Source organism: Cyclospora cayetanensis, unplaced genomic scaffold (assembly GCF_002999335.1).
Source record: "Cyclospora cayetanensis isolate NF1_C8 unplaced genomic scaffold, CcayRef3 CcayRef3_contig_149, whole genome shotgun sequence".
Classification (NCBI taxonomy): domain Eukaryota; phylum Apicomplexa; class Conoidasida; order Eucoccidiorida; family Eimeriidae; genus Cyclospora; species Cyclospora cayetanensis.
The window spans coordinates 1-22,353 of record NW_020312091.1 but is presented as its reverse complement, the minus strand read 5'-3'; the positions used below and the strand labels follow the sequence as shown (position 1 = coordinate 22,353).

General features: G+C 56.1%; 3 protein-coding genes across 3 annotated transcripts; 2 read left to right on the top strand and 1 right to left on the bottom strand.

Moving 5' to 3' along the window:
* The first annotated feature begins 973 nt into the window (after positions 1-973).
* On the top strand, positions 974-2,986 carry LOC34619908 (eukaryotic translation initiation factor 5). The gene is made up of 4 exons (XM_026336808.1): positions 974-1,248; positions 1,469-1,851; positions 2,059-2,324; positions 2,645-2,986. Exons 1-4 carry the CDS (start codon positions 974-976, stop codon positions 2,984-2,986), a joined length of 1,266 nt encoding a protein of 421 aa, XP_026192593.1.
* Positions 2,987-7,787: 4,801 nt separating this feature from the next.
* On the top strand, positions 7,788-15,495 carry LOC34619909 (nascent polypeptide-associated complex subunit alpha, muscle-specific form). The gene is made up of 11 exons (XM_026336798.1): positions 7,788-7,829; positions 7,987-8,697; positions 8,815-9,783; positions 9,871-10,422; positions 10,543-10,710; positions 10,966-11,166; positions 11,480-11,801; positions 12,124-12,390; positions 12,498-13,075; positions 13,235-13,480; positions 15,298-15,495. The coding sequence occupies exons 1-11, from the start codon at positions 7,788-7,790 to the stop codon at positions 15,493-15,495; spliced, it is 4,254 nt and encodes a 1,417-aa protein (XP_026192583.1).
* A 2,236-nt stretch (positions 15,496-17,731) lies between these two features.
* Positions 17,732-22,109, bottom strand: LOC34623614 (the record flags this gene model as incomplete). The annotated part of the gene is made up of 6 exons (XM_026336796.1): positions 17,732-18,193; positions 18,722-18,991; positions 19,133-19,972; positions 20,161-20,799; positions 20,935-21,353; positions 21,638-22,109. Coding segments are annotated over 6 exons (3,102 nt in total), but the record flags the coding sequence as incomplete, so codon positions are not given.
* Positions 22,110-22,353: the final 244 nt, after the last annotated feature.

The window sequence follows — 22,353 nt, the reverse complement described above, 5'->3', positions numbered from 1 at the left end:
GAGCCATCTCGATGCATATAACCTCTAGAGAGCTATAAGAGTTGGGGGTAAAGCGCATAAGAGAAAGAAGCAAGGAGTTGTGACGTGCGACTGCTATGCCTGCGGAGCTGCATATCTTCCATAAGCGGCAAACGGGTTGAGGAGAGATTCCCGACATATTTTTGGATGCTATGAACCTAATGCACCATTCTTTCGACGATTGTGGGAATAAAAGAGGCACAGAAGGGCGAAGCAAATTGGGGGAGGCAATCTCAGCGCCTTTGTGCATGCAATGTGGAGTGGAGAGAGCCCTATGCGCATCCCTGTATGAACCTGAAGGTGCAAAAAAGGTGCGGGTATCTGCGTCCTCGATCAATGAGAAGAAAAAAGAAAAGCATCAAAAGTCTCAAACCCTTCAAAAGTATGAATCTATCCCTGCCATGAATGAAAACAGCACTCAGACCCGGCAGCGTCAGCGCGAAGCACCCACTGAGTCAAGCGGCGGCCACCGCACGGGCTCTCCGGTGGGGGGGCACAATGTGGCACACCAAAACAAACCACGTTGATCTTATTCGAATTTAGTGGCACGTTCTTTGCGTCCTTTTGTCCTTTTCTCTTACCTTCGTCGCCCAATACCCTCTGGGACTCAAATCCCGGGCTACACGCTGATGGACAGAACAGGCCGTTGTTTCTTCCTCCTTTTGCCGTGCCGTTCTCTTCTCTCCTTACGAGAGTATCCTGGTCGGTTGAGCAACGCTCTCCGGATGGAACAACAACAGTCCTTGCCTTGTCCATTTTCCCCCCTAAACTCCCCAAACATCCTCGGCAGATGACAGAGAGGCTCTCGGCCCCTTCAGCCCTCCCCCAGCCAATCTTAGGAAGAACAACGCGTCCTGCTTTACTCCCGCCGTCGCTGCGTACAGCTGCGTCTGTTGCCTCCCTAATGCTCTGTTAAGCCTCATACGCCCCGAAGCCTGAGCTCATTCCAGCGAAGATGGCGTATGTCAACATTCCCAGAGACAAGGAGGACCCCAACTACCGCTACAAGATGCCGAAACTGCTTTCTAAGATAGAGGGCAGGGGCAACGGCATCAGGACCAATGTGTACAATATGGGGGAAATCGCTAGGGCCTTAAAGAGGCCCCCTATGTACCCTACCAAGTTCTTTGGATGCGAGCTTGGCGCGATGGTGAAGTTTGAAGAAAACGAAGAAAAGGCGCTCATCAATGGCGCACACACAGAACAGGACCTCGTGGCTATTCTGGATAAGTACGTTTGATTCACGGCTTGTATGAAGAGGCTTATGTTTGGCATATCGACACATCTGGGTTTCAGTTCAAATTCGAGGCGTTCTGTGAAGGCCGCATGCGGGTGGGAGAATCGCCGGCAGGCAATGTATATGTAGGTTTACTGTGTTTGACTGCCCTAGAAAATGTTGATTTGCTGATTTTGCGATGCATCTTGCCCCTGTGTGATGCTTGGGTCTCAGGTTTATCCAAATGTACGTGTTATGCGAGGGATGCGAATTGCCCGAGATTGATATCATGGTGAAGAAGGGGGTATTGCTGTGCAAGTGCAATGCGTGCGGATACTCTGGAACACTTGATAATACCCACAAGGCGGCGACGTACATGGCGAAGAACCCTCCGAATGCCACTGACACCACGCTGGGGAAGAAGAAGAAAACCAAAGAAGAGCGAAGAGCTGAGAAGCTCGCCAAGGAGGAGGAGAAGCCTGAGAAATCCAGCAAGGAGAAGAAGTCTAAGGACAAGGAGAAGAAGAAGAAAAAGAAGGGCGACGAAGAGAATGATGGCGACAGCCTAAATGGAAAGAGTCTGGATCAGTCGGGCGATGCAACACCGACGAATGATGGTGGGCATGCACGATGCTCGATCTTGCAATCGCGCGCACGTGTGGTGCCTCACGAAATGCATTGTTGTGTGCATCTCGGCTCCTCCTTGCGGAGGCAGTGCAGAAAGCGGTTTTTTTTTCAGGGGTCGCTCGGAGAGAGCTGCTACTCTTGCCGACAGCGTGTATGTATGTATGTATGTGTGTATGGGCTGTACATGCGCATGACAGGTGATGACAGCTGGGATGATGAAAAGATTTCTGAGGGCGAAAAAAAGGCTGAAAAATCGGAGAAGAAGAAGAAGGAAAAGAAGCACGGAAGTAGCACGGACGTTTCGAAGCTAGTTTCGAAGGAGTCTCTGACTATCAGCTGCCCAGAGATAGCCGATGTTTCAGCACGACTGAGAAACATGGTGGCCTCCTCGGCCTCTGTGACTCCTGATGCTTTTTTCGTGGAACTCAGAATGCTGCAGGTGTCTCAGGATTTTGACGCTAAGGTGAGGTGGAAGCGCGCCTTCCTTCGGCGGCTATCTCTAGGGGCCTGGCACGTACATATTTGGATATGTGTTTGTATATGCACATTTGTGTATGTATGTATATTCCTGTATGTGCAAATGCGTGTTTGTATGTCGCGTAGTTGCATGCAGTGCCATGTGGATTTCTGCCGTTGCGTATTGTGGGAAACAAGGCTAGGGGTCGCTGTCTCTCGCGAATGCGTGTGTGGTACGGAGTTTGGAGGTCTGGATGTGAAGGCTCAGACATTGTGCAGCTGTGTGGTGGTGAGGCAGGTGTGATATCTGTGTCTGTTTTTTTGCAGTGTCGGATGTACGTTGTGTTCAATGCCTTATTTAAGGACGGGCTGACTCCGGAGGCCCTGGAGCAGAAGATGCCCTTCGTGGCGAAATGTTGCGACTCCTCCGTGCGGGCGTCAGACCTCATTTCTGCTCTGGAAAACTTTTGTTTCGAAAGCGAGCAAACCTCAATGACCGGCTACCCGTATTTGCTGCAGCGCATGTACAACGCCGAGCTTCTGGAGCCCGAGGATATTTTGGAGTATTACGCCGCAGAGAAGCCAGACGCGATTTTCGAGAAGTGCAAGACGTATGCCGAGCCGTTCCTCAAATGGCTAGCGGAGGCGGACTCCAGTGAGGAAGAGTAAACGGGGGAGAGGAAAAGGAATGCAGGGAGGAGGCAATGCAAAAGGCGTCGAGGACAGAAAAAAGAGGCCGCATTGCGGCAGACAGCTTGATCAAGGCTTCGGAGGAGGGTTTCTTTTGGGTCAGCAGCGGAGTGACTACTCTCTGGATCTCGCTCGCGGTCACCGTCCTTCGGTGTCTGTGTAGTGTTTTGTCGCGTGCTTCTCCTCCTGCTGGCCGTGCAGTCATTCTTACATACAGAGTTTCTTTTTGCCTGGGAGTGCAGTCGGTGATATTTTATTGGTGCAAACAGGCTCGCATAGGCAGCGTCGAGGACGCCCTCGGTAGAGAGCCGCTGGTGTCAAGAAGGGAGACGAGGGCTGGTTGGTCCTTTGAATGCGACTAGCAGCAGCGTTGTGTCTGCCTCTCTAACGACTTCGTTCAACAGCCTAGAGACAGCAGGGTCTTTGCACGCGTTTTTACGAACTCCTACAGACTCATCATGTATACGAGCATCTCTTCGCTTTGTACAGGAGAGGTGAACCGAAGCAGTATGACTAGTTTAACGTTGTAAACTTGCCCAACACTTGTTGGCAAAACTTCAGTTGGCGCAGATATATTCCACCATCCGGTCGGTGTTTGTCTTTGCTCGAGGCTCAACAGATAGCTCGGCTGGGCGGAGGAAAGCAGCCAGTCAGTCCGCAGGGATGGCGGCTAGGGGGGACTGCAGGGGTTCCCCACGGAACGACTGCCTGCTACAACGCTAAACGCGCACCCCGCTGGATGTCTTACATGGGCATTTTCTCAAAGTTGGAGCCTGTTGTTATTATTTCTGGGGTGTTCTCTGAGGGGCTGCAGCACAGCACGCTTGTTTGCTTAGGCAACTTGGGGAGGGCAAGCGCCGTTCCTTCACACTAGAGTGCTCTGCACTGCTGCAGGAGACGGAGAGAGGGAGGTAGGGATAGTTTGATAGCCTGCGGATAAAGGACCTTGGCAGCTGAAGTCACAACACGAGTTGCTGCCTGAGATAATGACTGATCCGTGGCAGCGGCGGCCAGGGCTTCGGCCTTTCTACCCGCCGAGGCAGCAAGGGATGTCAATATGGGGAGGTGGCCTGCATGAATTCCGACGTGTTGAATCTGAAAGAAGCATGAATAAAAGGGGTGCTGTGAACTAAATGCAAAAGGAAGCGGGCGAACCAGTTCATCTAGGGTGATATTCCAATTCGAGATTTTGCAGGACTGCCGCAGGGCTTCATGTTCTGGGCAAGTGCTGCTTGTTGGGGCAAGGAATTACTTGGGAATAACATGCAGCGTGTACAGCTTGCACGGCTTTGCTCAAAACACAGAAGAGGGCCGCGGCGTTGTCTTGGTTTCCCTCATGAAACTCTGCCCGCACGAGGACAGAACAAACAGCAGAGATGCCTAGGTTCGATAGAAAGTAGGACGTGTAGAATGTAGCACAGGCCAATTGTTGTGCTTGCACGCGCCCAAGTAGCTAGCGAGCTCACAGGTAGCTGTCTTGACGCAGGAAAGACAGCGAGGCGAGCCGTCCACGAGGAGTAGCAATAGCTCCATGAGGGCTGGTCTGGTAAACCAGCGACAAATTTGCTTTGCTGCCCCCAAAAGGGATCGTTAAGGGCTGCATTTGTCAGGACGAAAGTGATCATGAAAAAACTGACGCACGCTGCAGCCAGGGACCCGGCGCCTCCAGCAGACAAGTGGCCAGTTTTGTCCATGAGATTTCCACAATCCTCATCAGGCTAGCTTCAGTTGACAGTAGTTCTGGGCAAAGGCGAAGGGGCAGAAGTCTGCAACGAGAGGTGTAGGGGGAGGGGGGAGCAGCGGCTTACGAAACATGTCATTGATTTGCTTGACAACATAGTTGGGGAGAACGCCGCCCTCTTTTTGCCCGACGTAAATATTTGGATTTCTACACATTTCAGTACACTCTTCAACAAAACTGGAAAATGCGCTGGCAGCCAGAGGGCTGTTGGGATCCGATTTGAGGGCCCACACCCCTGACGCAACGAGATGATGGAAATATTCAATCTTTATTCCCCATGAGAGCAATGCTATGCGGCAATGCGTGGAAGCCCACCGCGCAAAATATTTCTGACGCTTGCTGATGCGTTGTTCGTGGAGTGCTCAGGAGCAAAGGCATGGAATCCAGCGGGAGTTTCACACTGGAACGAGCGGCTTTTTGCCTCTGTCGCTTGTAGTTGTCAATCGAATACTCACAACACTCATGGGAATAGAGTTGGGTCGCGACGTTACTTTCTCCTTGCCAGATTCGTAGCCTTCCTCATTGGGGAGGGCCGCGGAGAACGATAGTGCATGGGTGTTGGTAGAAGGTGCAGAGCCTCCGCAGGTGAATGAAGTAGAGGAGGGATCTGTAACCGCCATTCCTTTTTCCCCAAACGCTGCCTCTTCAACTGGCACCCATCAAGCACTCATGTGTTGGGGCGTGCTTGCGGTTTTTCGCCTATTTTTCATGGATTACCGTTGATTATAGCTGCTTTTGCGCGGCCAGCATCTTTGCGGCGCCGTTTCCGTTCGTACAACAAACTAATCGCCTCAACCTTCAGAATCTCACAAATACCCTGATGCTAAAATGCACGATTCCCAAACCCGAACACGCAACGGTGCAATGATGTGCGCCCCTCACCGGATCGCCACATGGGCGTTGCAACATCCAGTCATATCGGCTACCGCCACTACCGTTGTATGATTCCACTTTGTCTTCTTTCCATGCAAAAGGCAGCTCTACTGTATTGAGAACGCGCGTTTGTGCATCCCCAGACTGCTGCATGGGCTTCCCTTTTTGACTAACCATCCGCTTGCACTCAGTGGCATTCACAGCTTCAGAAGGTAGATTGGTGACTGCTCTGCAGGTGCCCTTTTCAGGTTTGTGGCGTTCAATTCTTCTCAGCTTTTTCCGGTGTGCTAAGAGCGCCAGAGCGGCAGCTCTGAGAGCCAAATTGGAATTCCGGTTTTCAGTAGATTGAATTACACAATTGCCTGATCTAATATTCCCCTCCATTTATTTTCGCTATATTCTCCTTAAGCCAAAACTATTGTGTGCACACATATGCATAGCTTAATGAGTGGGTATTCGATCTTGAACTGAACTTGCATGTCGGGGCACTACCCATGAATACACCCCGTCCAGCGTCACAACGCCGTACACCCCAACGGTGTTTTACATTAGAAACAATCATGTGCCAGTGCGCTGATCTTGTTCAAATGTATCTGTTTACGTAAAGACAGTAAAATAAGTTACGCAGAAGATGCTGAGCTACAATTTCTTTCACTGGCACGTCCCCCCATTCTCCCCTGCTTTTCTGAATCTGCCATCAAGTTCTAATTGTCTCTTATTATAATCAGTGCACATATGACCACGATATTCATTTACGCGTGATCGTTCTGGCCGATCTAATGTGCGACTCGGTCCATCTGCTGATTTTTTTCACGCAGATCCGGCATTTTGCCCTGAGACAACCTGAGGCTTGCGCACATCGCTACAGGGCCTTCCTGCTCTCCGAGACTAGCTAAAGAATTACATGAAATCATTTTGCTAGCACATGACGTAGCCTGAGCGCTCCAACCTCAAGGTTCACTAGGGGTGACGAGAGCATTCACACCGCTCATTTTATTCGCTAGTGCGCTCAGTGCTCAAACACTCCCTCCTGGCAATCTACCTGCCCTTACCCTACGGTGACATGGTACAGAACTTAAGAGTACAAAACTGAATACCACAGGTAGCAGGAAACACACTTGCACACTTTTTACTACCATATGCCAGGCAGTTGTGCAGACCGGTTGTATTAGCACCTCGCACTACGATCTGCATCGGTAAGTGTAGAACATTTCAAACAGAAAAAACGGCTGTGGATGGATCAATAAGCTTTTAGGTGCCTGCATACAACTTGGCTCTGGGCAGCAGCCTCTTTTTGGCGGTGGTCGAAGAACTTGGTTTCCCTGTAACTATTGCATTGTGTACACTTTCTTCAGGGCAAGCCTAAAGCCACATGCATTCGCTCTAAGAAGTACCAAAGTACATTCATAATACGTTCCTTTGTCCATGAGGTGCCCTAGACTAGGAAGGGAAGCCAAATTCAGCTACTTCGATTGCTTCCCCCAAAGGATGGCTGTCAGAAGAACATGCTGATAAGGCTGCACATGGAAGTGGGGCTCACTGAAAGGGAACAAAGTGCAAGCTGCCTCAGCGTACATACTCGACCATGTTTTTTGTGCTTCCTATTTTCATAGGAGACCAGACCGGTGGCTAGCTCCATCGAAACCGAGGCAGTCATTATCTTTGAAGGGGCAATATTATTCTGCCTGCTGGTATTTTTTACACTTATCTGCCTATTATAATTAGGAATACAAAGGACTGTAGGAGCTAGAGGCTCCAGCGTTTCACGGTACTAGAGGCTTCAGCCCTACCCTCCAGTCCATTTCGATACAGTGGAGTGTAAGCGTCATGCTGTATAAGGGCTTTTGAACCTTGCCTTGTTCCGTTGATTTGTATTGAAAACCAATTTAGTACCGCGTCCATCCAGATACAACTCTCTTTTGACCTCTGAAACCCTAAGAGAAGACTGCAGTGACGGAGTTCATGTTGCCCGGCCCACGGGCAACGCAATGGAATGAGTTCGTTTCCAGGGGCCTTATTCCGTGCCATTTCTGATGCTTACTGCTATTCATGCACCTTACAATCCTTCCATAACAAATTTTCCTCCTTTTGACACAAAAGCCGGACTGCTCACCGCTAGCAGTCTCCCTCGTTGTTCTTGCCATGCTAGATCAGTCTCATTCCATCATGGAGAAAGCCAGCACCGAGACGGAGGGTACAACTACTCAGGTGACTTCAGTTCCGCCTGCCTTATAGTCAAAACGCATTTAAGCACACACACGTGCCCCCGCCGAAACTGTTCACCCTGGACCTTCTGGCCATAGACTCCTACTGTTTGCGCAGGCCACCCAAGAGCCGCTTACTTTAGAAGTACGAGGTTTCTTAGAGGTTTTTGGCGTTCGCGGAGGTCAACCAGGCGAGTCAGGTAGGTGTCGAACAATGGCCTTCAAGGTTTGGTTTGGCCAGTGCACATATTGTGCTTCTGGCAGTGCTGAGGGCTGCAACAGCGAGAAGTCGGGGTTGGTTTGTTGTTATGACTGCATCTGCGCATGCAGGCGCGCGACGGGCGCTCTCTAGGGGCCCTTCGCTAGCCAAAGCGACTGCCCCCAGAGTGGCCAGCCTGCCGCCTACAGCCAAAGCAGCAGCGCCCAGCAAGGCGGGGGAAGCCATCAGGAAAGGTCTGTCAGAGGAACGTCAGACGCCGAAGGAGAAGGCAGCGACTGTTGTTGAGAGGGTCGGCCTGGCTAAAAAGGCAGCTCCGGCCCTCCGTAAGGAGGGAAAGGCAGAAGGTCCAGGCTACACGGCCCGCTTGGGGAGTGTGGCGGAGAAGAAGGCAGCGAGCACAGAGGGAAAGGCAAGTGAGTTTGCTAAACGGTTGGTTCCAAAAGAGGCGCCTCCTAAGGCCATGGAAGACGCTGGGAGTGGTGCTGCTGAGAAGAAGCAAGCGGAGGCGACGCTTCCTCAGCCGAAGGCACCGGCAGGCTTACCCCCGAGCAAGGATGTGCTTGCTGAAAAAAGCGTCTCTGCAGAGAAGCTGGAGGCAGCAGAGGAGGCCGAGAGGCCTCCTCCTGCGAAGAAGACGGTTGTCAAGAAAGCCGTGCCCACCGCTCTCCTGCGCAGGGGAAGTTCGAAGGCAGCAGGAGCAGCGGGGGAAGAAGGGGCAGCAGCAGCAAAGAAGAGCATCGAGGCAACCCCACCCGCCGGCGCCTTGAAGTCTGCAGGCTCTGCGTCTTTGGACCTGCGAAAGGAGGACTCCGTGGGCTCGGAGGCGAAGGCGGAGAAGAAGGAGCCGGAAGGCGGAAGGGGGGTTGTGGCAGAGCGCGAAGCGGAAGCAGGAAAGCAAGCCAAAGCGGAGGGGACGGAGACAGCCGCACTGGAGGCGGCCGAGAGGAAGGGTTCCAAGGAGCTCACCTCCTTCGAAATCGCGATGAAATCCGCTGAGTTGGAGATAGCGAGGGGGGGGTCCTCCGGTGTCTCGCAGGAGCCTGCGGGAGCGAAGGCGACGTCGGTTAGGAGGTCTCCAGGGCCCGCGGTGAAGGCACTGGCGGCTGTGAAGGCGGAGGCAGCAGCTAAGAAGGCCCTTTCGAAGGGGCCCCTTCCTGACAAAGGCGTAGAAGGGCGAGAGGGTGTGGCTCCGGGGGAGAAAGCGGCTGACGAGGACAGACAGGAAGCCAAGAGAGACGTCCCGAAGAAGGCTCCTCCCAAGGCTTCGGTGAAGGCCGTAGTCAAGAAGGCGGCCCCTGCGGCAGCAGCAGCGTCGAAGGAGCGGGCTGGAGATGAGGAGGAGGCGAAGGGGGCAAAGGAGGAGAAGCCGTCGGGTGCTCTTGCGACGAGGGGGATCGTGCCGAAGGCAGTTCGTGCACCTGCTCCGAAGGGGGCAGCCGCCAAGAAGGCTGCCGAAGTCTCCTCCAAAGACTTGGCAAAGGCCGAGGACGAAGCTTCCGAGCTGGTTCTTGCGGAAGGCCAGCTGGAGAAGCAAGAGGCAGAAGAGATCTCAGGAACGCTCTCGGAGACCTCTTCCAAGGCGGCGGCGGCGAAGGGGCCTCTCGAGGTCGAGAGTGCCGCTAAGGGACTGGCCGGTTCGCCTCGCCAGAAGGATTCACAGGAGGGGGGCGAAGGGGCCCCCTCCGCGAAGAAGGGAGCTCCTCCTGCGGGCATTCCGAGGACCCTCGCCAAGGCTGCAGCCAAAGGCACCCCGAAGCCTGCTGCTGCAGCGGCAGCGAAAGGGGGGAAGGAGGAAAGGGAAGCGGCAGGGGGCTCTCCTTCGAAGCCGAGGGCCCCCTTGAGTCGCGTCGCGACGAAAAAGGCAGCGCCGCCCCCTTCTGCTACTGAGGCCGCTGCTGCAGCAGAGGCTTCGAAGGCGCAGAGGCCAAGCGAGGCTTCTCGAGCGGGAGCGGCTCAAGAAGCGGAGGCGATGGCAGAGGCGAAAAGTTCGGAAGCGGGTGTCAGTGAGGTGGCGGAGGGCCTCATGGGTCCAGAGGGGCCGGGGGAAGAGGGGGCGGAGGCAGCCGCTAAGCGGGGGGGGAGTAGTGTGAAGTCTCTTTCGCCGTCAGGGAGGGGATCGCCAGCAAGCGCAAGCCTCGGAAGCGGTCGTAAGCGACCAGAAGGCGTCCCTCCTTTGAGGGGGCTGCCTTCGAGGGATGCTGAAGGCCGACTGGTGCTCCCCAAGAGGACCCCCTCTGTGCCGCAGGAGGCGGTAGAGAAGGCGGCGCTCGAGCGTCAGGCTTCGGCCGCAGAGAGCAGCGAGAAGGAGACAGTGGGCCCCTCAGAAAGCGTCTCTGGCTCTGGAACTGAGCCGCAAAAGAAGCTGAAAAAGCCCAAGGCGAAGCCCAAGACGAAGGGCGTGGTCAAGGTGAAGAAGGCGAAAACCGACGGAGTGGCTGCCCCCAGTAAGGCCGTAAAGTTGAAGAAGGCAGCCACAAAAGCGGTGAAGGGGGAAAAGGGGGAAAAGAAAGAGAAGGCTGAGAAGGCCGAAACGGCGCAGAAGGCAAAGGAGAAAGAAACGGCCGAAAAGGCCTTGGATAAGACCAAGATAACATCTTCCGGCAAGATCTCGGCAACTAAGAAAGAAAAGTCACCACTGGTTCAAACAGAGCAACACGACGCTGCAGTAAGGCCCACAAGGAGCACCCGCCGAAGGGGGGGTGGACCAAGGGGAACAAGGCGGAAAGGGGCCTAAGGGGCGTCTGTACAGTACACCCGCCACGATAGACATGCAGTGGGGGCTGCAGTAGTTTTGTTCTCTGCTGCTGCTGCTATCGCGAAGAGGGGAAGCGTTGTATGTCGTGTGTGGCGAACGTTGTGACTATGCGGGTTGCTGCTGCACTGGCTTCTGTGCCTCGTGGTGTTGCGTGCCTCTTTGCAGGCGCTGAGCAGGAAGGAGTCGTCACCCCCTCTTGGGCTTGCTGTTGATCAGATAAGCAAAGCCTCTGCGGGTGGGGAGGCGGCAGCTGAGAAGGGGGCCGCTGAGCGTTTGGGGGAGACCTCGAAGTCTTCTGCTGTGTCAGTGAGAGGGCTCTTGACTTCCGACGCTACGCACGGCGGCGCCATGGCTACTGAGGGAAAAGTGAGCCAGGGGTTTGCGCAATTCTTCGTGTTGCTTAGTGCCCCCCCCACAAGGCGGGCTTGTAACCTGTGCGCGGAAATAGGTGTGCAGAGGCTTTGCTGGTTTTGGGGGGAGAAGATGCAAGCTGGGGGTGGGTGAGGCGACTCCGGGGATGGCTTGCTGGCGTAGCTGCGCGATGCTGCCGAGACTTAATGTCACGGGCTTTGGGCGTGCTGTGCGTGAGCAGACGAAAGAAAAGAAACCACTGGAGCTGATGCGCTCCCCAAGGAGCCAGGAGTCCAAACAGGATTACCCTCCAAGTCTGCCCCAGAAGGCCGTATCCGGGGAGTTACGCCGAGAAGGCTCCGGTGTAAGTCCGCAAGCAGAAGGCGGGCTAGCCGCCAAACAGCCGGTGTGTGGCGTGGAGGAAGAGATCCTGCAAAAGGGGCTGTCGTTCAAACAGTCCGTCTCCTCACCGCGTGTGGAGGAAAAAGCCTCCGAGGATGCCTCTTCCAACATCATAGCCAAGCGCTTTGCTGCCCTTGGGAGCTTTGGCCCCGCGGACGCTGCAGGGCACCCCACCTTGCAGGAACCGTCGAAGCTCTCATCACTGCCTGCCTTCCCACCCTCACCTCCCCCGGAGGCGCCTTTGGGGGGTAAGATGCAACGCAGCCGAGCCCCCCTAAGTTAGCAGTAGCCGAGTTTCCCTTGCTTCAAAGGATGCAGAGGCGAGAACGCGATGTATGATGCATATGTATATATGTAGCGTGCACAGAGATTGCTCTTATGTGCGTGGGGCTTGGGGGCACAAGCTGGGGAGGTACACCTGCAGCTCATGGAGTTGTCAGAGGCTCCCTGTATGTCTCTATCGGCCGCTCTTGCTCCCGTGGTCCAGTGCTTGTGTGTTGTGTGCTGCTGCTGCGGAGGATCTTCTCTCATCTCTAGATGCAAAGCTTCGCCGGAGGCGCGTCTCTGTAGCCTGCGCATTTGATGCTTTTGCTGCTTTCTCTGTCGCAGTGTCTGCCCTCCCGTCTAAGCTTTTGTCACACGGCAAAGAGGAGGGCACCCAGTTGGCACCTGCGCCTCCTCACACGTGGTTTGAGACTCGCAGTGCAGTGCCAGAGCTTCTTGAGAGGCGGCTTAAGAGCCCGGCGTTGCAGAGTAGATTGGAGCAGCACTCTGCGTATATGCAACAGAAAGGAGTCCCCTGGAGGGCCTCCGACAGGTCCCCGGCGAGACCTTACGGCCAAACTCCTGGCGGCTTCCGCGGCAGCTCGAAGGCTGTTGTCTTCTTTATGGAGTGCTGCGGGGGTGTCCCCTGCTGCGGGGCCCCACAACACTTGCTGTCGGAGGAAAGAAAGCAGGAGCATCGCCTTCAGATCGATGCCAAGAAGCAGTGAGCCAACTCGTCAGCAGCGCTTCAAGGTTTAGGGTTTGCCGTTGTTTTTGGGGTGCGGGGGGAGGGGGGGAGGGCCCTGTAGCTCGCAGTCGAGAGCTTGGCGCACGTGGTGGCAGGACGTGCGGAGTCTCTAGGTTGCGGAAGCTTTGCTCTTTGCCGTTTGCAGTTAGGGCTTGTGTGCTTGTGTCTACTGGCTGGGCGTCCTGCAGCTCTCGCCGTGAGGCGTCGGCGCAGTCTCGTCACTCTACAGAGAAAGCTGACGGGGGAGCTCGACAAGCCTCACAGGAGGTGCCGGAGCGTCCGCTGACACTGGCGGGGGCCCCTTCGCAAGAGACTGCAGTGGGAGGCAAATGGGAGGAATACAACAACTTGGCAGAGGGCTCCCAACAGGAGGGCCTCGCCCAGGGCTACTATGATGAACAGGGCAACTGGGTGGCCCCTGCACCAGGAGGGGCTGCAGGGGGAGGGTACTGGGATGAGAGTGGCAATTGGGTGGGTACGGGAGGTGGCTATTATGGTCAGGAGGGTTACGCGAGCGAGATGGGGGGGTACTACGACGAGCAAGGCAATTGGGTGCAGCAGCAGCAGTATTTCCCTGCGCAGCAGCTAGCTCCGCAGCAGTCTGGCGAAGGTGCTCAAGGATACTACGACGAGCAGGGCAATTGGGTGGCAACCTCTGCGGAGCAGCAGGTGCAGCAAGCGTATGCGGGGTACTACGACGAGCAGGGCAATTGGGTGCAGCAAGGGGAGCAGCAGGCGCAGCAAGCGTATGCGGGGTACTACGACGAGCAGGGCAACTGGGTGGCAACCTCTGCGGAGCAGCAGCAACAGCAGCAGCCACAGCAAGCGTATGCGGGGTACTATGACGAACAGGGCAATTGGGTGCAGCAAGGGGAGCAGCAGGAAGGAGGATATTGGGGTGCAGACGGCAACTGGGTGCAAAACAACGCGCGATTATACAGTGATACAGCAGCACAGTGGGGAGACCAGCAGCAGCAGCAGGAGGCCCAGGGAATGCAGCAGCAGCAGGAGGCCCAGGGGCTGCAGATGTATCAGGGGGAAGCACCCCAGGCTGCTGCAGCATTCTGATGATCCCAGGGATGCGAGCCTCGACTTTGTTCTGAACTCTTCAAAGCTTGCAGAAATAGAAACATCCATGAAACTCCAGTGGCAGCCAGTGATCCCACAGCCTGGTGCTACATAGTACAAGGCTCTCCCTAGGAAAGAGGGGGTGAGGGGCAAGACGGGGGGCATTGCAACGCTGGTGGCAGCAGAAAAGGGAGTGGGCAATGATGCTCCCGATGTTAGGCGCAAAAAGCGTGTTGCGTTTTTGGTACCCAGTTATTACACTTGCTTGGGGCTTCTCCCTCCACAATAATCCCAGCAGCCAAGTATTTCGTTAAGCAGCTCTTTTTCGATCGTTCTTGCACAGCGAAACCTGAATGCAGCGAGCATCTTGACATGTATGAACTGTCGAACGCGTTACGATATTGCTGTCCAAACCTGTTCACCTTGATGTACCCGCACAGATGCATCATTATCTGCATAAACACATATATATGTATACATATTGCACAAAACAAAGAACGTATTATCCGTGTGCACATTGGGCTGCTTGCATGATTCGACAGAAATAAATCTGTATCCGAACTCATTCGAATGTACATTGAAATACCTACAAGTAGTTTTTTTAATATTCGGGAGAGTATTTAAAGACGTAGGCATGTGATCACTAGCTGGCACACGGCAGTCCGGTAGGGTACAGATACAGCATTTGTGTATATACGAATATGGATATATACATATATATATATATATATATATATATATATATATATAGAGAGAGAGAGAGAGAGAGAGAGAGAGAGAGCGGGAGTAGCAGAGCGGGAGGTACTTAGTTTCTTCAACTGCGGTGTGAGTGCTAAAGCCCAAAAGCACAAATACGTATTTATGGGAGAGTGAGGGATTCCCTGAGCACAGCTCCGTGCAAGTGTGTATACAGAATATCCATGCACCAGTATCAGTATAAACGCATACAGTGCATATGACTGCACTTTTAACCTTGTTAGGGCTCCTCTCTGCGATTTTTGTTTTTGCTCGAAGTTGCTAAAGCGGTATGTGAATTCTAGCTTCAATCTAAGGCAGGAAAAAAGACAAGGCCACCACCATTTTACTAGATAATGCATGCCACCCAGATCCACGGGCCAGAGCACCAGGTGTCTGCATTCTTCCCTTCCTCCCCCTCACCTACCCCCTGAAGATTCTCTTCCCCCAAAGGGCTGCATTCAGAAGTCAGAAGAATGTATCCCTCAAAAACGCTGTCCCACGCACTTGGTGTTCATAAACCATTAAGCTTTACGGGGAGCGCTCCGCCTGAGGTTTCTGCAGGCAGATACGTAACACTGGGCTCTATACAAACTTTTCCGGTTATTGAGCATCCTTTTAGACAAGCTCCCTTCTTCCCTTGCCCGTTTTTTAGGGTTTCGAGATGGGGTGATAGGGACAGCTAAGGCGTGCTGTGATGCACCCTCTGAGCACTCCAAGCATTCACGACTAGTTGCATACAGCTTCTCGCGCTCTCACATACGCCTTGCTAGAGCAAGGCAGCCCTACTGCCCAATATATAAGATGCACTAACAGTCAAGTGACATTATTAGTTCACTAGTATTTGTTAATCAGTGTAACTAGAAAGTATTGGAGAGCAGCACAGGGAGTTGCATTCAGGGGTATTGTGGATACATGGCCTGGCAAAGACCGAGGTCTGCATGCCGGGGAACCAAAGTTCGAGAGAGTTTAGAAACGGAGCTTCAGGAAAGTGGCGTTGGAGTTGCTGGCTACGACGGATGATTAAAGGCGAGCAAAGCTGCCCATCAGAGGGTGCTAGGAGAAGCGGTGAGCAAAAGGCATACCGAGCAGTTATAGTCAGCCTTTCAGTAGAAAAACAAAACTAAAGCAGCAGGCATTGCTGTAAGGGGGAATGGCTGGACCTGAGACTAGTGCTCTGAAAGTTTGGCACACAGAATAACGTTCGCGGGTTCTACGGTGCCGGCAGGGTGGGTGGGGGTTGGATTACGCCTTTCGAGGCCTCGAAAAGGACTTCTAAGTATCCTCGGAAGCCCTGGATTTGTTTACATGTACATTGCTTGGCAAATTGCAATGAGAAGTTATATAAAGTCGAAGCAGACCGCTGGGAGCTTGCGCACCTCACTCCCCGCATCCCGTGTGCTCCTTTGCCTTTTTTCATGGCAATCCAGTATAAATACGAGCACCAAATGGTTTTGCTGCTAAAGAAAGCACACACATGTGCTCGCCTCGTTTCATCTCGAAGGTGCACACTTGCTCTGGTCCGCTGGTGGACAGTCATCGGGCTGCATCGAATCGGCAACCGAATGCTAGAGATGAATCGGCGAGTGCTGCGGCGAACTTGCGGGCATTGTGACCGAGCGGCAGTAGAAAACGTGTTAAAAGACTCATGATACCAGGAAGAGACATGTGTTTAGGTAATCATTCAGTGAAGGAGACTTATTCCTCCCTCCCTGCCCCTCTTCGTCATGCTCTTGCCCGCATGTGCAACAAGCCTTGGGCTCTACAGCAGCACATGTGTCCCACGTGGCTCGCCACTTCTTCTCTTACCAATGCCCTAGCTCCTTCTTCATGATGTCTGTAGCCGTGTGTTCAGTAACCTCAAAGCCCTAGGCTGAGGAGGGATAGGCGGATGAAGGCAGCGTCTGCTGAGGCGAGTTCCCTAGAGGCCCTTGGGAGTGCTGCGATGGAGGAGCCGTTTAAGGAGTTTCAGGAAGAGTTGAAGGTGTCGGAAACCAGCGGAGAAGTACACATCGCGTCTGAAGGCCCTTCCCAGAGAGCTGTAAGCACTTTCTGGTGCCTGGGGTGTTCTATCCTTGAATCGCTTTCTCATTCAGATGCGTTGTTCGGTGTGCCTTCTCAGACTTCCAACAACGCAGAAGACCAGCGCCGGCCCTCTCTCAAAGGGAACCGCAGAAGCAGCTCCTATCCACGAAGGGCAGTCACCTTCAGGGAGACAGTTCGCGTTGCGGAAGTGCCTAAAGTCAAGACGCACCGCATCCCTGCAATCCCCCTGACTTGCGAAGTCACAAGTATTCCACAGCAGCAGCAAGAAGAGCAGCAACAGGGGGCGCACTGCTGCTGCCAGCCTTCCGACCATGAGCTGCAGTCGCCGCCAACTTGGACACCCTTGCCCTATTAAGCCCCATCTTCACGAGGAGCAGGTGTGTTGCGGCTCTCTAGTTCCCCGCAATGGCAAGCAGCGGCGTCGAGAGGGTGCTTTGCCTGCACCGTCTCGCCAAGCCTCGTGGAAAGCTCCTCCTAAACTGCCCCTTCCTGGACTGCTGGATTCCGCCAAGTCTGCTTGACCTTGCGTCTTCGACTGCTTTTGCCGGTACTCCCTGCATGCTGAGCAAAACGCTACAGAGCCAAGGGTAGGAGCGCAGGATGCTTACGGCAAGAAGGCTTAGTCATTGACCCTCCACCTGCCAGGGCCCCCTCTTGGCTGGGGTTGTTCCTGTCTTCGGCGCTGTGCTACAAAAGACAGCTTGTGGTGTCAACGGAAATTGTCGAAGAAGCGGCTATTCGAAGCAAGAGGAAAATCTATGCCGGATTTTGGGGCAGACACGCCTGGCGCTCGGTAAAGCGCTCTCTAGAAGACAGCCTAGCCGCCCTAAAAGTCTAATGCCGCGTAACACATGCATGCTGAAGCCACCTACACGTTGCACTATTACGGGGCCCTCTGTTGGCGCACTAGGGTTCAGGCAGCGACTTCTCCCAAGCTCGCGATTTGCTGGAAGCTCTGAAAATATCCTAAACTGGAGGCTGCCCGTTTCTGAGGGGCACGCACCGCAGCAGCAAGGGAGCGAGGAGCTAACTACCTCATGCACTGAGCAATACGTAGAAGGGGCCTATCAGCGAGCAGCATTCCGAGGAAGGAGGAGCGCCAGTCACAGCGAGAAAGTGGAAATGAATATTAAAGGGAAAGCCACGCGCGGTGGAAAGAAGCTCCGCAGTACCAAGAAGCCGAGGGGTCCTGAGACCACGCACTTGATACGGCGAAGACACGGGCACCCTTTCTGCTTTTCTCAGTGCCTCATGTCATCCTCTGCTGCCCTGTTGTCTGACTGAAACGGGTGAAGCTGGATGATTCGTGCAACCCCTTCAGACCAGAGAAGCCGCCGACGGTTCGTCCGTCGGCGGGGGCCCCGCCGCCCCCGGAGGGGCCCCCCCCCCCCGTGCGCGACCGCTTTTTCGTCGGACTTGCGCGGGCTCCAGCGCCTCCTTTTCTTCTGGAGCACTCCTTTCGATAGAGGGGCCCCTAGTGGCTGAGTCTGGATGAGGGGTGAGAGACGGGGAGACAGAGAAAACGAGGTTCGGCAGACCTTCCTCGTCGCGGTTTTCCCCGCTAGGCAAAAAGCCTCTAGGGCCCTCGAGAGCGCTGCTGCGGGCAGCCTCTGAACTTGTCATTTCTTCTGAAACTCCTGCGCCTCCGCCTCCTCCTCGCCGCTGCTTTGAGCGCCCTTGTTCAGTGTCATCCTCCGCAGGAGCGGCGCCAGCAGGGGCCCCCGGGGTGGTCGTCAGTGCCTTCCTGTGCTCAGCTTCCCCCGCGACGTTGCCACGCCGCTGCAGCATCGGAAGAAATTCGGAGACTCGTCTCTTGAGCGCGAGACGAGACGATCCGCCTGCAGTGGTAGAGGCCCCTCCAGCCCCCTCCCGCTTCCGCTTGCTGCCTCTAGACGACGCTCCTGCGAAGCCAGGGGCCCCCGAAGGGCCTCGTCCTACGGAGGGAGAGAGCGAGCGCAAAGTGCTGCTAGGGGCCCCCCCTTCTGCCGCTGCGTCCTCTTCGTGCCTCGTGCTGCGGCTCGCGGGGGCCCTCCCACTCCTGCGCGTCGCTTCCGAATCGTTCTTTACGCGCTTGGGGGCCCCTAAAACACCGCCTCCCAAACCTGAGAGCGCTGCAGAGCGACTCCCAGAGGCAACTGCGGCGTCATCCTGACGCTTTAAGCCCCTCGCTGCTGATGCGCGTTGCTGCTGCTTTTTCTGCGACGGCTGCGGCTGCTGCTGCTGGTGTTGGCATGGCTGCAGTCGACGGAAACGCTGGTGCTGGTGGCTGCACTGCTGTTGCTGCTGCAACTGCTGCGCGCATAGGACGCGGCAGTCCGCAAGGGCCTCTCTGACGAGGCCCCTAAGGGCGTCTGGTGTCTGCAGCTCTGAGTCGTTCACCGCGTCGGCGCTTTCGATGTTTCGCGAGACTTTGGGAGGGGCATAAAGCCTCTCAAAATCCCACAGGAGGGACGGTCCCAGAGCCTCGTTTTCTTCCTCCAGCGCGAGCAGGAGCCGTCTCTCCTGCGTCTCTCTCTGCAGCAGGGTGATGTGCGGAGACAGGTCGACGCGCCAGCCGCCGACGCACTCCACCCACTCCTTGGACCGGGTGAGCGGGGGAGGGGCCCCCCTGTGCGCCGACCGCCCCCCCTCGCCAGGAGCTTCTTCGTCCTCGCGACGACGCTGCGCGAGGAGGGGGGAGGCAGAGGAGGAGGAGACTCCGAAAGAAGGCCCCCTCGCGCTTCCTGCTGCGCAGTACGAAGGGGGCGGCGTCCAGCCCTCGCGCAGCCACGGGAGGAGCACTGCGCTGAGTTTTCCGGGCGGAAGAGGCCCCTCACTGGGGTGATGCAGCAGGCAGGGGAGAGCGACTGGCGGAGGGCTGAGGAGGCCGATCGAAGCCGCTCTGGAGGCTTCCGAGGCTCCTTCCAAGCGGCGCAGGGGGCCCCCCCAGACAGCCGCCAGGGGCAGGTGCGGCTCCCTACGCCACTGCTCCCTCCGAAGGGCCCACCGCCCCTCCAGAAGGGCCCCCCAGTCGATTTCCGGTTGCAACAAGCGCGCGATGGGGAGGCAGCGGGGCAGCTTGAAGAGACAGCGGCTGGATAGGGCGACATACACCAAGCAGAAAGGCGGGCAGTCTCGCCACTCCCGCGCGGAGCTCCTCGTTTTTGTATCCGACGCGGCTTCGGCTGCAGCGGCAGCTGCAGCGGCAGGAGTCGCTGCACGTGCAGCGGCAGCGTCGCCGCCTCCCTTCCCTTCCCGCTCCCCCCTTGCCTCGGATTCCGACGCTGCTCCCGAGAACGAGACGGTGTGCGCGCCTGAGAGTGGTGGATCTCCGTCTCTTCGCCGCTTGCCGAGCGCCGCTGCCGCTCCTCCCTCCCCCCTGCCTGCTTGGCTCCAAGAAGGCAGCAGCGCTCTGGGGACTGCCCACAGAAAGTCTGCCGCCTGCCGACTCACGGAAGACAGCGAAGAGGAGCCGGAGGGGAAGTGCGCGTGGAGATCGTACTGCAACTTGTACGCGGGAAAACGCAGCAGCGAAGCCACCGACACCACTCGCGACTTCCGGAAGGAAATGATGTACAGCTGCACGCAGAGCAGCAGCAGACGCAGAGCACGGCCCTTCCAGAAGAGCTGGAGACGCGCAGCAGAGCAAGACGGAAAGAAGAAGCGAAGAAGGAGGGGAGGGGGGTTCAAGCGGCCCCTCGACTCAAACACAGGCACGTGCATAATATGCACACACCATGCACACATGCAGCCTCACGGCGTCTCACCTGCACATGCGTGATTTCCTTGGCAGCCCAGCAGCCATCGTAGCATCGAGGGGGCACTTGTCGGTTTGGTGCGGGCGGAGTTGCTGCTGCCGCTGCTGCAAAGGGGGGGAGGCTGCTCCCCTCCGTCGTCTTCCTCCCGGAGGGAGGGGCAGGCAAGCCCTTCTTGGCGAGCAGTGCAGCCGGTGCATGCGCGTCGAGGAGACTCACGGGGGTTGTCGCTGCAGGCGGCTTGCCGGCGAGGACGCCTCGCTCGCCTTCGTCCTCGCTGTTGCTGCCGCTGCCGTTACTCAGCTCCCTGCCCCCCCCCCCGGAAGGCGGCGAGGCTTCACTGAACGCGCGATGCACTACCACATCCTTCAGCAAGCATGCAGGCAGCTGCTGCTGCTGCGACTGGCAACGAAGGCCTAAGGCGGCTACCGAGACGCACAGACATGCGCCAGGGTACAAATCGCGCTGGGGGTGTACGGGGGGGGGAGGGGCCCCCCCCCCGCTCTCGGAGGAAGAAGGGGGGCCCCCCCCGCTTTCCCCCTCCCTCCCTCCCCCTAGGGATCGAGGTCTGAGACGCCAGCACTGCGTTGCTGGAGACGAAAGGGGGATTTGAGGCGCGCAGAAATTTCGCACGGGGTACGGCTGCGCCTCCTGCAGCAGAGAAACGTGGGAGAGACACAAACGCGCGTCGCGAACATCGCGATTGCCTTCCTCCTTCCCTCTTTCTTCCCGCTTGGCGCCGCTTGCTGCGTCGCGACGCGACGCGCAGCCAGCAGCAACACTCACCTTGAAGGCTGGTCTGCCCGTGAGCGTCTCGGCGGTGATAGGCTTCTTCTTGGAAGTCTTGGATTTCTTCTCCCTCGTTCCCTGGGGAGCGGCAAAGTCGCCTTCTGCTGAGCCTCCCGCTGCCTCCAACTTCTTCGCCGTCATCCCCTGCGTTTCTGCAGCCGCTGCTGCTGCTGCTGCCTCCCCCTCGGGAGCAGAGGGGCCGTTCTGCGGCTGCTCAGCGCCTTCGGCAGCCGCTTTCTCCGCGAGCTGGTGTCTGCTGCTGCTGCTGCTGCTGCTGCTGTTGTTGCTGGCACTCTTCACGCTCGGCCCAGCAATGCGGCAGAGGAGCACGCCATCTTGCAAGCCAGTCACCTCCGCATCGAGCCACCAAATGCAGTTTCTCGGCCCCAGGAGTAGAGACACCTGAATGGGGAGTCCTACGAGGGGCAGGCGCATGCAATAGAGAGCCGAGCATGCGTCGATAATAACTGGAAGACTGACAAGGGCAAGCCACGCTTGAGAAGAGCTGCCTCGAACTTCCCTGACCGCCTCTCCCTTTGCTTCCCTCCCCAAAAGAGGCTGTAAGCCCTAGTACCACTCGCCGAATAGCCCCCTCCCCTCCCCTCCTGTTCCCTCTCTCTCTTCCCTCCTTTTCTCTACGCAAAGATGGGAGAAAAACGAGCACCAAGAAACTGCGCGACTGCAGGCTACGCTTGCTTACCCACGTGCAGACGCTGAGGCAGAACCTGCGGATCTGGCCAAAACATTTGAGCTGCCGAGAAAGGAAATTCTTCGAATTGGAGTGTCACTTCATTCGCCGCGACTGCCTTCTTGGCGCCGCATCCTGCCGCAGAAACTGCGGCAGGTGCAGGCGTGGGAGTAGCGGCTGTTTCTGAGGGGGGAGATTTCGTCTCCGCCGCAAAGGGTGATGATAGTGCTCCCCCTCCAGCGTTCGTTGAGCCTCCTACCGTCGCTACAGCGCCTGTCGAGGCTTCGCTACGGCTGCACGGAAGCGCCGCGCTCTGTGGATTCCTACTGCCTGAAGGAGGAAGGCTTCCGCCCCCCCCCCCTCCTACTTGCGGAGTCTGCCTTTCAACCTCGACAGCTATCGACACGTTGCGCTGCTGCAGACACCACCTGAAACGGAGGGGGGACCAGCGCGAACACACAGCAACCCCAATACAAAAAACACCCTAAATCCATAACTGCCGTCAGACAAAAACAACTCTCTGTCTGTCTGTCTGTCTGTCTGTCTCTCTATCTGTCTCTCTCTGTCTCTCTCTCTGTCTGTCTGTCTGTCTCTCTCTCTGTCTCTCTCTCTCTCTCTCTCTCTCTCTCTCTCTCTCTCTCTCTCTCTCTCTCTCTCTCTCTCTCTCTCTCTCTCTCTCTCTCTCTCTCTCTCTCTCTCTCTCTCTCTCTCTCTCTCTCTCTCTCTCT

Bases quoted from the DNA above. Each gene is read 5' to 3' on its own strand.
- LOC34619908 (XM_026336808.1), top strand. From the start codon at position 974: ATGGCGTATGTCAACATTCCCAGAGACAAGGAGGACCCCAACTACCGC. The intron at 1,249-1,468 runs GTACGTTTGATT...CTTGGGTCTCAG, and splicing joins CTCGTGGCTATTCTGGATAA to GTTTATCCAAATGTACGTGT. The intron at 2,325-2,644 runs GTGAGGTGGAAG...GTTTTTTTGCAG, and splicing joins CTCAGGATTTTGACGCTAAG to TGTCGGATGTACGTTGTGTT.
- LOC34619909 (XM_026336798.1), top strand. From the start codon at position 7,788: ATGGAGAAAGCCAGCACCGAGACGGAGGGTACAACTACTCAG. The intron at 8,698-8,814 runs GTGCCCACCGCT...GGCGCCTTGAAG, and splicing joins AGACGGTTGTCAAGAAAGCC to TCTGCAGGCTCTGCGTCTTT. The intron at 13,481-15,297 runs GTGCAAAACAAC...GGCCTGGCAAAG, and splicing joins GGGGTGCAGACGGCAACTGG to ACCGAGGTCTGCATGCCGGG.